The following is a 13,344-nucleotide window of genomic DNA, read 5'->3' as shown; positions in this document are numbered from 1 at the left end:
AGAGTCTCACAAGTTATGGTTCTGTAAGCAAAGCTTCAAATCTTGGATCTGTGGCACTGCTATAGCAAAACCCAGGCCAGGGGAGCTGCTGCTGCAGCACACTGAAGGGACTGCTCTGCAGGAACCCTTCAGAGCACAGCTTCAGAGATAGCAGAGAGCTGGAAGGGACCCTCAAAGCTCATCCCATCCAACCCCCCTGCAGTCAGCTAGAGCTGGCTGCCCAGGAACACATCCAGGCTGACCTTGAATGTCTCCTGCTAAAGTGTGCAGCCAAGGGGTGCTCCATGCAGACCATGCCATGCATCCATTCCCAGCTCCAAATAGTCACAAAGATCCTCCAGCAATGCCCCCTCCCCTGCTCTTCTGAGGAGTCACACTACATGATCCAGGCACATCAGTGAGAGAAAACACATCAACCAGCTTTCAGTGGTGCCTCAGGGAGCCTCCTTTCATTTGCATTCTCTTGCACTTGGCAGCAGACATTCCACCCTCTGCTAAAAACAGCTCTCCCAGCCCATGCCAGGGACCTGCTGCCCTGAGCCCCCCCCATGTCCTGGGGTGACCTCCCAGCATCTGAGAGGGGCTGAGAGGCTTCTGCCAAGGGAGGAGGATCCCCTCCTGCAGTTGCATCACCCCTGCTCCAGAGCAGAGACACCTCTAACAGCTGCCCAGGCATTCAAAGCCATTCCTCCCACCCCAGAGCCTGCAGGTCAGGATTGCTCCAGCAGCTCACCAGGCAGGGCTGGCAACCCAAAGCTGTTTTTTGTTGGTCTCTGGGGAATTGTCCTCATGCAGTGCTGGGGCTGGAGCAGGGGGAGAGGATGTGGGGACCTTCTCCTTCAGCTCCATACAATTCTCTCACTTGACCACCACCCACTCCCTGCTCTTTCTCCAGTCCTCACCACCCAGAAGTAACCCAGAGGATATTTAATAGCCTGCCCCTGTCCTCAAAGGCAGCAGTGGGGGTGACAAAGCAGAACATGCAGCTCAGCTGCACAGAATCCATTAGCTACAGCCTGCAGCCCCAGGGAGCTGCCAGAGCCCAGTTCCAGCAGCCCTCTGCCCACTGCTGTCCTGAATTTCACCTGGCCAAACCTCTCCACCTTCCCAAGCTGCAGCTCCCAGCTCTGAGAAGGAAAAACTGTGACATCTAGTGCCAGGAGGGAAATCAGCACATTGCACATGGCCACTGAGGGGATGCAGGGCAGCAGGGGTGCTGCAGGCACTGCCACACTCACTCTCCTTGTCCCTGCAGAGCAGCTGGGGCTTGGTGCACCCCAGAGCCACAGGATGAGAGTAAATTGTAGTTACACACAGCAAGTGAAGAGAGCAGGCTCAGAATGCCCAGCTCAGGCTGAGGGAATCACCTTTGCCCCCCCAGCTTGCAGCCAAGACAGACACTGATCCTCAGTGCCAGGCTGCAGGGCACCCCAAGGATCAGCTGCTCCAAGCCTTCTGGGTGATGGTGGAGCTGGAATAAGCTGTTCCAGCACCCTGCCAAGCTGAGCCTTCGAGCTGCCCAACGCAGAGGCCTCCACTGCTGCCTTGGAGATGGTTGCAAGAGGATGCTGCTGCACCACAGGTGGTACCTCCAGCAGAGCTGCTGCAGCCAGCTCATGTCCAAGCACCCTGCAAGCTGCCACACTCCTCTGAACCCCAACCCTGCCCACACCATCCCTACCTCTTTCAGAGGTTTCCCCAGTTTAGCACAGCCACAAACCTACAGAGCAACATCAGAGGCTTGGGTGACAGGCAGGACAGAGGTGAGCTGCTGGGGCAAGAGGCTCCCAGAGGAGCAGCCACCAGCTCCTCTTACACTAACAGTGCTGCAGCCTCCCAAACCCAGTCCCAATATGCAGTCACAGACTGCAGTGGCCTGGAAGGGACCCTCAAAGCTCATCTGGTCCCAGCCCCCTGCAGTGACACCTGAGTGCCCTGACTGTGACTGCTGTACAAGATCCTATCCAGCACTCAGGGAGCACAAAGACTCTTGGAACACAGCTGTCCTCCCAACACCCCAAGGCAGTGCTGTCTCACTGGGATATGAACCAAGAGCAGCCCTGAAAGCTCTGACCAAGGCCACCAAGCAAAGCCACTGCAAAGCCTGGGGACTCAGCTGTGCTCATTTCCTTACACCTCCCTGTACCACCCTCCTCTCTCCTCTGGCATTTTGAGGTCAAACACATCTGCCTGAGGACAAAACTCTTCTTTAATGAACTCAGGCAAGCTCAGAGAGCCCAGGAAATGGGCCATGACTCGAGAGTGGTTCCAGCACTGCCCACAGGAAGAGGTGCAGAAGCAGTTCACACTTGCCTACCATCTCCTCTCCCTGTGCAGTGCTCCCAGCTGCTGCCACATAGATGGATTACCCCAGGACCTCTGCTGCCTGCAGACAAGATGCTGCCTCTCTCTGCCCAGATGCTGCACAGACTGATCCTCAAGGAACAGCAGGATGGATCCACTCAGAGCCCTAACAAAGCCAAGGGGTTTGCTCTGCATTTATCTAGCCTCCCATCTCCTCTTTCTCCACCCCTGCAGCCATCTTCTTTGGCAAGAGAAACCTGAGCCTGCCTGTGTGAAGATTTGTTCCCTCAGCTGAACAGAATTAAAGCAGAAAAGCCTAAAGTCAGCTCAGGCAGATAAAGGAGGTGCAGCAGGGAGGAATGAATCTCTTCAGCAGCTCAGTGCCTCCTGAATGTCACCTGTCCTTCAGGCTGCAGCTGCAGCCTCTTGCCCAGACTGTCCCTCTCACCTGTCAATGAGCTCTATTGTGTGCCCTGGCTATAGCTAACAGAACTCAATAGCACAGCCTCAAACCTCATTCCAGCTGCAAATGGTCCTGCAGCCACTGCCCAGCTGCTGACAGGCTGTGCTGACAGCTCAGCACGGCCAGCTGTGAGCTGCAGCTCGCTGGGGGGCACAGAGCATGGCCTGGGGGGGCACAGAGCATGGCCTGGGGGGGGCATCAGGTACCAGCACCACACACACCCCAAGGGCTACCTAATTTCTTCACAGCCTGAGCACAACAAAGTCTGCCAAGGGTTAAAAAAAACTCCTAATGTTTTTGGTGGTCTTTGGGTACAGAATCTCTTATAATAAGACTATTTGTATTCATACTGGCAGAGCAAACACTACATGCTCATGCCCAGGCAGCTCTGTGCTTGTAATTTCAGCAAGAACAGAGCTACGTCCCTCAGGGACTGTGCTATTTCCCCAGCCACCATCCACTCAAATGCTGAATGAGAGCAGAGAGAAGAGAGAAAGATGATGGCATAAACCTGCACAGAGCACAGCCCCAGCTTTCCCAGCAATGCAGGGAAGAGCTCATTGCAGCTTTAATTACACTAGTTAGAACACTTCTCCTGCAGGCCAGCAGAAGACAAGGATGCAGGGCTCCTGCAGTCAGCAGGTACTGACTGTGTGCAGCTGGAGAGCAGCAGACCCCAAAGCCTTCCCTGGCAGGACACCAGGCCCTAAAGCAGAGATGGAAACCCCCCCTGCCTCTCATCACCACACCTGATGCCCTCTGAACAGAGCTTTGCAAACCTGAGGTCATAGCTGTGGCACAAGGAGGGGGCTGGCTCAGTGGCCAAGAAGAAACAAATGAGCCCACAGCTTCAGACTGCTCCAGGGGAATTCAGCTGCTGAATCCCACCAAGCCTGGGCAAAAAACATCAACACTTCCTGTCCTGGTTAGCCTCAGTCTCCAGAGCTTCACAGCATGGGTTGGGTTGGAAAGGACCTTCAAGACCATCCAGCTCCAACCCCCTGCCATGGGCAGGGACACCTCCACCAGCCGAGGCTGCTCAAGGCCTCATCCAGCCTGGCCTTGAGCAGCTCCAGGGAGGAGGCAGCCACAGCCTCCCTGGGCAGCCTGTGCCAGTTCTCTCCACCCTCACTGTCAAGAATTTCTCCCTCATCTCCAGAGGTGATGACCCCAGGAGAAGCTCCCCACAGCAGGACAACCTCCTCCTGCTTGAGCTGAGCGAGGAACTCTCTCACAGTGCCCAGCAGGAGCAGGCTGCTGGTCTCCAGTGCATCCTGCACTAGGTGGGGATGTTGCACACAGCTTGCAGCCTGCTCACCAGCACTGCAATGGGAGGCACTGGATTGCTTTTGCAGGGGCTTGGCTTTTCTAGGCAAGTGAAAACATTTCCATTTAGTCTTGTAGAACACATACTGCTCAAACCCAAACCCCAGCCACCTGGAGTAGCTGAATGAGCACTTTTTAATTAGGAAGGTAAACCAGCCCAGGCACAGCTTGGAAATGGAATGATCACTTACTCTGGGGGCTCAAATACCTGCTGCATGGAGGGGATTAATTTTTAATGAAACAAAAATCTCATTTTCGAGAGAGATTTCATCTCTGAGAGTCTGAAGGCACAGATTCTGTGCCTGGCTGGGAGATGTCCCTGACCACTGCCAAGCCCAGCCCAGAACACAGTGCACAGCACTGAAGGAAGTGGCACTTGCCTCGTTTCCTCCTGGCAGCCTGTTCATGTGCACCAGCTGGCCCTGATCGTCCAGCACCAGCTCGGTGTAGGTGAGGATGTCGGAGGGCAGCGGCGGCGTGGGCAGCAGTGCCAGCTCCTTCATGGAGCTCCAGAGCTTGATCAGGGACTAGGCAACAAGGAGAGAGAGACTGGTTGAGGACATCACTGAAAGGCTTCCATCCAGCCCACTGTGACTGCGTGTTCAAGACACAACACCCTGGAACATCCCTCCCCAGGGCTGGCTGTGCCCAGTGGGCATCCCCGAGGCTGGCATTTCAGCCACCACACCCAGCACACCCTGAGTGAGGGCACTCCCATGAGGGGCTCAGGACAGAGCCAAGTCAGCAGCACCAGTCCTGCCCAGGAGCCATCACCCCTGCGCTGCCTAACCCCCTAGGGAGGCTGGGCAGCAGGGGGAGCAAAGAGGGAGGGAAGGAAAGCAGTGAGAAGGAGGAGGAAAACCAACCCCAGAGCAGGGAAAGGAGAGGCATGGACAAGAAACAGAAGATGGTTTATGGTTCACATTTCAGCTTCTGCTGCTGGAATGAATGGAACCACAGCAGCAGGGTATCAGAGTCCTCCTTGCCTCCCAGGTACCCTCAGCCCAGCTGTACAGAGATTGGGGGACCACCATTAGCCAGAGCAGGCCACTTGGCTCCCTGCCAGGCGAGGAGGGGAGCAGGGACCGCCCCCCGTACCTGCCGGAACATCTCAGGGATGTCATAGACGTAGGAGGTCCCCAGAGACTGTGCCTGGAACCTCTTGGACTGCAGCAGGTCCTTGGTGACGTATGGGGTATTGATCAGCATCCCGTGGAGAGGCCCCTGTTTGTCTCCATAGGCCTGGAACATGATCTGCAGCACAGAAAGCAACCAGTGTCTGCTGCTGCCCACTCACCTCACCCACATCAGCAGCACAGCGCAGGCTGCTCAGCCCTGCTGCTGCTCAGCCCTGCTGCTGCTCCCTGCAGATCTGCTCCTCTCAGCCAGCCAGAGCTGTCCCTGCTGGCTGCAGGGGGCCGGACAAGATGAACTTCCCAAGGCTCCCTTCCACCCTGATGCAGCCTGTGAATCTGTGACACTCCTATGTCCTGCAACCCCTCTGCTTCCACTCTGCAGCTCAACAACTGAGCTCGAGCTCTCCACAGCTCCCTGAAAGGAGGCTGGAGCTAGGTGGGGGTGCAGGGGAGCTCACCAAGTACCACGAGTCCCCCCAGACCCAGGGCCACAGGGCACCATACCTGCGCTGTCCTGGGGTCAGTCACTTCCTTGTAGAGGCTGATGTCCAGGTAGTACCCTGACTCGTTGGTGAGGAAGAGGCGGATGGGGATGGCCTTGCCCGTGGGCGTCAGGCGGATGTTGATCTTCAGCTCGGCCTGCAGCACCCTCAGCTTCCAGAGGCGGCTGCCGTAGCGCATCACCATGGAGCGCACCGACTCCTCGATCTGCCGGCACAGGCAGCCTCGGTGCTGCAGGCAGCCTCCCCTCGGTGCTGCCGGCAGCCTCCCCTCGGTGCTGCAGGCAGCCTCCCCTCGGTGCTGCCGGCAGCCTCCCCTCTGCCCCCCGCCGGCAGCCTCCCCTCGGTGCTGCCGGCAGCCTCCCCTCGGTGCTGCCGGCAGCCTCCCCTCGGTGCTGCCGGCAGCCTCCCCTCTGCCCCCCCGCCGGCAGCCTCCCCTCTGCCCCCCCGCCGTCAGCCTCCCCTCTGCCCCCCCGCCGTCAATGCCCCCCACACACACCACTGCCAAGAGCACAGCCCAGCATGAAGAGGAACATCCCAGAAGAGGAGAGATGGAAGCCCCAAAGGGCAGCACACAGCCAGAGCTGCTCTGGGACCCTGACAAGCAGCCCTGCTGTGCACAGCAGCCAAGCCCCAAGCACAAGGGGCTGGGAGCCTTAACTTCCTCCACTGGAAAGCAGAGCTCCAGCATTCGTGGTGGTTGGTCTGTTACCCCTGTGGCACTGGTGCCCAGCCCCCTGTGCTTCAGCAGCAGCAGCCATGTGCCACTCTCCTCCCCAGCAGGGGCATCCAAGGCAACCAGAGGGCACCAAGTCAAGGCCAAGCCAAACAAAGAGCTGAGAGCTGGGGAGAGCACAAACCTTGGAGGGGTCCATGATGACAGTGGGCACGAAGTTGAGGAAGATGTGGTTGCAGTCGGTGCGGACGTTGGTGTTGTTGAAGGCCACCTCCAGCTCGTCCATGGCCTCCAGCAGCAAGCGCTCGCCCTCGTTCTGCAGGTACTCGAAGGAGGCTTCCTGCCAGGTGTGGGCAACATTACTCACTGGCTACACAAACACCACAGCCCAAAGCTACAGTGTCTGAAGAACTGCAGGAGGACTTGACTGAGAAACCAGAGAGCGACCCTGAAACAGATCCATCACAGTCCCAGGGCCAGCAGCCTGCATCTGCATCCCTGGCTGACTCGTGTCCCCGTCCAGGTCAGCAGGGATGCCAGAGCAGCCAGGGCAAAGCAGCCAGAGGCTGTGGCGCTATTCTGCCAGAGCAGCCAGGGCAAAGCAGCCAGGCCACACCGCCAGAGGCTGTGGTGCTATGCTTTACAGTGCTGTTGTGTCTCCAGCTGTGGTCTCTGGCTTTGGCTGATGGTGTTTTTCATCCTGCACTCCACCCACCCTGCACAGCTTTGTTTAATGACAGGAAAATGCAGACCTTTAAAGGTCCCTTCTAACCCAAAGTGTTCTGTGATCCATGTAGATGATCTTTAAGGTCCCTTCCAACCCAACCCAGTCCATGACTCCAGAAGACCTTCAGCTTTTCCCCTGTGGCTCAGGAAGAGCTCTGGTCTGGGTGACACTCACCTTGGTAACCAGGTCTGAATGCCTTATAATAGCCCTCACGAAGAACCTGTAGTCTGTCACCTCTGTTCCCACTTCAACTTTAGCTGCTCCCAGGTAGAGATGCATCTTGTGGTTGGCACAGGGGATGGCAGTGAGGTCAAAGTTCCTCATGCGGTTGAGCTCCAGCTGGAAGGCCAGGGCCGGCTCCAGGTGCCGGTAGATCCTGTCCTCCTCGAACTGCAGGCACCCAGCACCGGGCAGAGGAGGGGGAAGAGGGAGGGGAGATTAGGAAGCTGAAACAGTGAGGAGGTGAAGAGCCAGGCCACACCTGGCCACACCCATGGTGACATTTCATTATTAATTAAAACCCTAAAATCCCCAAAAGGATCCAACCCACAACCTCCTGTCTGAAGCAGCCACTGGCACCAGGAGCTGTGCTGCAACTGCTGAAGCACTGAGAGCAGATGAGTTACAAGGCAGCAAGTCCTCCAGCCCCTCCCAACCCCTCTGCTTCCCAGAAGGCAGAACCTTTGGTGCCCTCTGTGATGCTTTCAGTGCTCCCCTGTTCCACCGGGACTGAAGTCTGCAGGAGCAGAAGCTCCAAGCCAGGCTTCCAAATTGTCATCCCCACCTCACAAGGGCTCATCCTGGTTACTGCCAGCAGTGGCTGTGCCTGTGGGTAACTGCCCTAGCAAGGAGCTGAAAGCAGCAGGGCAGGCAGGGGAGCTGGGCTGAAGGAGCAGCTGCAAGGACAAAGCCAACGCTTAGGGAAGCATTAAGAAGACAGAACCTACCTTATCCCGGGCACGGAAGGTGAAGAACTTGGGGAACTCCCTCTGTGTGGAAACAAAAGCAGCGCTGTTAGCCCCTGAAAGGAGGAGATTCCATCGAGCCAGAGCGCTCACAGGGGCAGCCCACAGCAGAGCAGAGGACAGGAGCTGGCTCAAGCTATTTTCTCAGCACCACAAAGGGTGCTGCAAATCAGAGAAGGCAGCAGCCGCTGCAACCTGCCTGCACTGCCGGTGCCAGAGGCTATCGATTGCCTTCTGGTTACTGCTGGCAATTACTAACAGAGAAGAGCATGGAACTGGACAGGCAGCAGCAGGAAACTTCTTCTAGCTCTGTGGTGATTATGATGACTGTGGAAATGTTTGGGAGCCACACAACGATCCCAGCAGTCCCTTGGGGAAGCAGATGTGCACCAACAATGATCTCTGTTCCACAGCTCTCTCCATGCTGTTACTGCTAGAAATTCTCTCTTCCCAAGGCAAACCAGGGATTGACATCAAATAACTTTATCCTCATCTGTGGAATCTATCCAAACCCCCTTGCACAGATGAAGTCCTAGCAATGGGCAAGGGCCTGGAAGTTCAGGCAATGGGCCTAGGAGCATCAGCTGTGCTCTAAGGAACAGCCACCTCCATCCTTCCTCACTTCTCTTCCAGCTCCTTCCCACCTGTCCCCCTCTGCAGGCTGCCAATTCCTCCTCACCCCATCCAGGCTCATTCCACCACTGATGTGATTGCTTCCAAGGCATCTGACCAGTGGTGTGGGCAATGTAATCAGCAGATGTGCAGACACACACAGGCCCTCAGAGCTCTGGTACCAACAGCCAGAGGAGTGCCCCATTGCCTAGGCAGAAGAATTATACCCCTGCTGTGTTCTAATCAACCAACCATCATCAAGACAATCAAAATAATTTGCCTAAATTAGCCAATCAAGACACCCTGCAAACTGCAGAATGTGGAAAGCTCCAACAGAAATCATCAGAGTTGATTATTATACTAATAATCATGTTAAAAACCTAATGAGATGAGGAAATTGGAAGCTTGCTGGAGCAACTCTCTATTACTTCAACATGCTGGGAACTAATTATATAGACTGTAATTAAAACAAAAACAAACCCAAGCCCAGGCCCTGGCTAAGTTGAGAGTTGGTCCAGTCACAAGGGGGGGAGAGTCAGAGGTGGTAACCAAGGCTGGCACTCAGAGAGGACCCCAGAGGTACTCTACAGACTTTGCAAGCAGATGACAACCACACTGCCTCCTGCACCCCAGCAGCTTCCCAGCAGTCCCTGGCTCTCAACAGCAGCTCAGGGAAAGCCTCCTCTAATGACTCCTTTCATCCTCTGCCTCCCTTACCACTGCCCCATGCTTCAGTGCTTATTGATGGACTCTGAGCTTCCACTCCCCAAGTATCAATTCAGTTAATGAAGTTCCCTAACACTTGCTTTTTATTTCCAGAGCTGGAGCCTGGGCTCTCTTGTCCAAGGTCCCAACAGCTCTCAGAGAGTTCCCTGCCATGGACCTGCACTGGCCTGTGGGCACTGATTCCAGGTGGGGATACCCACAGCTGTCCAAATGCTGTTCTCCCCTTTCATGGAGCTTGCCAGAGCAGAGCTGCTGGATGTGTTTCTTGCTGCTGGGCCATTCACATCTACAATCTCACCCAGACAGCTTGGACCAGCTGATCCCTGGGGTCCCTTCCAACCTGACACTCTGGGATTCTATGATCCTTGCACTTCCAAGACTCCTAACAACTTCCAGAGCTGTAAAGGAGATAGACAAGGGATAAAAAAGTCTGGTTTGTACCTCACATTGCCACCTTGAAAACAAGGCTAAAGCTGCCCCCACTGATGCCCAAGCCCTGGGGAGAGAAGCAATTCCTCAGCAGTAAGAGCAGCAAACATTCTCCACATCACTAAGCTATTATGCAAAACTCATCAGATGACTTCAATCACTCCTCAAAGTTACTTTAAAAAGCAGTGAGAAGCCTCAAGGAATCACCAGACCAGAGAGGAACCACCAAAAGGGAACTGCACAGTTACACCTGAGGGTGACACCGACAAGAGCTCTGTCGGGGTGCAGCCCTGAGCTCAGCCAGCAGGCAGCAGAGGCTCCAGCACGAGGGCTGCCCAGGGCCAGCTGCTTGCTCAGCACTTCCCTTCACTCTGGCACCACTGCTGGCACTGACTAAGGGCCAAAGCAGGGGCCTAGAGTCCCTGCTGTGCCCTGGGCTCAGGTCAGCAGTACCACCACGCTCCAGCCCCGTTACTTACGTGGAATCTCTGATCCACCTCATAGTTGACCTGTTTCCTGAAGTCCTGACAAGCCAAACGTGCCAACACAGGCAGACAAGGGGAGAAAAAGCAGAAGAGAGCTAGCAATTAGGATGAAAATCAACACTGAATTAATTGCAGAACACAAGAGGGGCACCATTGGCTACCATTGGCTACCATTGGCTACCACTGGCTACCATTCTCAGCTCATCTTAAGCCCATTCGTCCAAACTCAGTTTACAGAACACAGTGAAGAGAGAACCAAATGTAGCTACCACAGCACTTCACCTGGGGGAACTATGCCAAGGGGCAATGCCAACGTCAGCAAGGAGCCACAGAGCCCTGAGCAGCGTGACAGGGATCAAAGTACCTTCTGTGCCACCAGGAAGGTCAGGCGCCGGATGCCGTGCTCCATCAGGACCGACTTCTGCAGAGAGGCAAGGCTGGGGTGGGTGACTGCCCCCACCCAGCACCCACCCAGTGCCCAGGCTGGGGTGGGTGACTGCCCCCACCCAGCACCCACACAGCACCCACCCAGCACCCAGAGCCCAGCCTGGGGTGGGTGACTGCCCCCACCCAGCACCCACCCAGCACCCAGTGCCCAGGCTGGGGTGGGTGACTGCCTCCACCCAGCACCCAGTGCCCAGGCTGGGGTGGGTGACTGCCCCCACCCAGCACCCAGAGCCCAGCCTGGGTGGGTGACTGCCCCCACAGCACACAGCCAGGGCCAAGGCTTGCAGGAGCTGCAGCAGCCCTACAAAGCTGCTGTAGCCCTGCTGCAGGGCTGAGCCCACTTCAGTCCACTCCTAGCCAAGACTTCTCATCTGCTGATCATCCAGCAGCACAAACAAAGCCATTCAGCCTGGAGAGCTGAGCACCCAGGGCACCACAACACAACATTCCAGCTGAGCCCTGCCAGCCAGCAGAGCACCAGAGCCAGGGACAGCCTGGCAGGAGAGGAAATGGCCTGGAATTGTGCCAGGGGAGGCTTAGGTTGGAGAGGAGGAAGAATTTCTTTGCTGCAGGAGTGGTCAGGGACTGGCAGAGGCTGCCCAGGGAGGTGGTGGAGTCCCCACCCTTGGAGGTGTTCCAGAAACCTGTGGCCATGGCCCTTGGGACATGGCTCAGTGGCCATGGTGGGGTTGGGCTGCTGGTTGGACTCAGTCTTGGAGGTCTCCCCAGCCACAACAGTTCCATGGCTCTGTGGTTTCTGGCCCAACAAGCACACAGCCAGCCCAGGGCCAGGGCAGCTGTGTCAGCAGCTCAGCAGTGCAGGGGCTGCTCAGGGCTTTCAGCAGATGGCAGAACATCCACCCTGGCTGCTTCCTGACCCAGCTCCACCGAGCCACGCTTGAAATGAGTGCTGCCCACCAGGGTCTGCCAGAACCACAGAATGTCAGAGGCTGGGAGGGACCTCTGGAGGTGGGAGTCCAAGCCCCCTGCCAGAGCAGGGTCCCCCAGGGCAGGGCACGCAGGAACACAGCCAGAGAAGGAGGCTCCACAAGCTCTCTGGGCAGCCTGCTCCAGGGCTCAGCAGCCTCACACCAAAGAGGTTTCTCCTCATGCTGAGGTGGAGCCTCCTGGGTGCCAGCCTGTGGCCATTGCTCCTTCGCTGTGTTAAGATCTTTCCCTTTCTCCTCCTTTCCCCAGTTTTAAAGCAAAGAGAAAGGGGGGGGAAAAAGAAGAGAAAAGCAAGAAGCTGTCATCCAGAGCAGGAGCAAAACCAAGCCACCTCCTCCAGCACAGACTGCAATGTTTCACTAAGGTTAAGCCCCCTGAGAACGAGCAGCAGTGCCTGCATTCATGGCAAGGGGAAAGAAAATAACTTTAATAATGCCATGATTTAAAAAGCAAAAATTGTTATTGCCTTTGAAATTCCACAAGTGGCAGACAATAAGAGCAGAGCAACAGGATCCTGATTACATGGTAATGATGTGGGCCTCACAGCACGGCCACAGCTATTAGAGAGCGATTAGCCATCAGCACCTGGAGGAACTCCATTTCCAGTGCCTGCCTCAATCTCCTCCACAAGTCATTTACAAGTATATGATCCTAATTTCTATCACCAAAAACACACACAACATGCTGGGACCAGAAGATTATTTGGACAATTTGGATCAACCTATTTGATAGTTTAATGTCTTTGGGAATTTTCCCTCCCCTCCCCCCCTTCCTCTCCCTTTTCCCCCCTCCCACAAAATGCCTGCAGCAGGAGCCAGCAGATGAGAGCAGAGCTGCTCTTAATTTGGGTATTTGATGACGGTTTTCCTTCTGCTTAAAGAGACAGGAAGCTGCTGAACTTGTGTTCAGAGCAGCTCCATCTGGAGCCCTTTGTTTCTGCAGAATGGATTTGCCACCCCCCAGCCTGGCAGCAGCTAGAAACTCCAGAATCTCAGTATTGTTTGGTTGGGAAAGGCCTCATCCAGTCCAGCCATCAACCCAGCACCACCATGGCCACCAAACCCTGTCCCCAAGTGCCACAGCCACAGGCTTCCTCAACACCTCCAGGGGTGGGGACCTCACCACCTCCCCATGCCACTGCAGGTACCAAAGGGTCCCAGCACCTGCTGGGCTCCTCACAGCCACCAGCCCCCAACCAGAAAGGCAAGAGCAGGCAGTGGAGGGCAGAGTGGATGTGAGGAGGCTCATCCCAGCACATCTCACAGCTGAGCACAGGACTTGCAGTTGGAGCTCCAATGTTAGAGCTGAGGGGGCTGGGGCTGGTTAGCCTGGAGAAGAGGAGCCTGAGGGAGACCTCATTGCTCTCTACAGCTCCCTTCAGGGAGGCTGAAGCCAGGTGAGCATTGGGCTCCTCTCCCAAGTAACAAGAGACAGGACAAGAGGAAATGGCCTCAAGGTGCACCAGGGGAGGTTCAGGTTGGACATGAGAAGAAACAACTCCCCTGAAAGGGTTCTCAAAGCCTGGCACAGGCTGCCCAGGGAGGTGGTTGAATGTCCATCCCTGGAGAGGTTTAGAAGAGGCAGAGGTGTGGTGCTGAGG

The 13,344-nt window shown here is 56.1% G+C and overlaps 1 protein-coding gene across 6 annotated transcripts in view; it reads right to left on the bottom strand.

The window, feature by feature from the left end:
- Window positions 1–13,344, bottom strand: part of ACACA (acetyl-CoA carboxylase alpha) — a 105,680-nt gene that overhangs the window by 41,430 nt on the left and 50,906 nt on the right. For 4 of the 6 annotated variants that reach the window (XM_068154963.1, XM_068154965.1, XM_068154964.1 and 1 more), the window contains 8 exons: window positions 10,714–10,770; window positions 10,344–10,388; window positions 8,080–8,121; window positions 7,307–7,522; window positions 6,590–6,745; window positions 5,734–5,937; window positions 5,192–5,347; window positions 4,474–4,620 (listed from right to left, as the gene is read on the bottom strand). In XM_068154963.1, the coding sequence (XP_068011064.1) occupies window positions 4,474–4,620; window positions 5,192–5,347; window positions 5,734–5,937; window positions 6,590–6,745; window positions 7,307–7,522; window positions 8,080–8,121; window positions 10,344–10,388; window positions 10,714–10,770 (1,023 nt within the window). The remainder of the gene's footprint in view (window positions 1–4,473; window positions 4,621–5,191; window positions 5,348–5,733; window positions 5,938–6,589; window positions 6,746–7,306; window positions 7,523–8,079; window positions 8,122–10,343; window positions 10,389–10,713; window positions 10,771–13,344) is intronic. The other 2 variants (XM_068154967.1, XM_068154968.1) reach the window with 1 other exon arrangement.

This window comes from Melanerpes formicivorus, unplaced genomic scaffold, assembly GCF_026170545.1.
Source record: "Melanerpes formicivorus ecotype bairdi unplaced genomic scaffold, bMelFor1.0.p_v2 SCAF_29, whole genome shotgun sequence".
Taxonomy (NCBI): domain Eukaryota; kingdom Metazoa; phylum Chordata; class Aves; order Piciformes; family Picidae; genus Melanerpes; species Melanerpes formicivorus.
The sequence above is the reverse complement of the archived record's forward strand: the minus strand, read 5'-3'. Positions and strand labels throughout refer to the sequence as shown.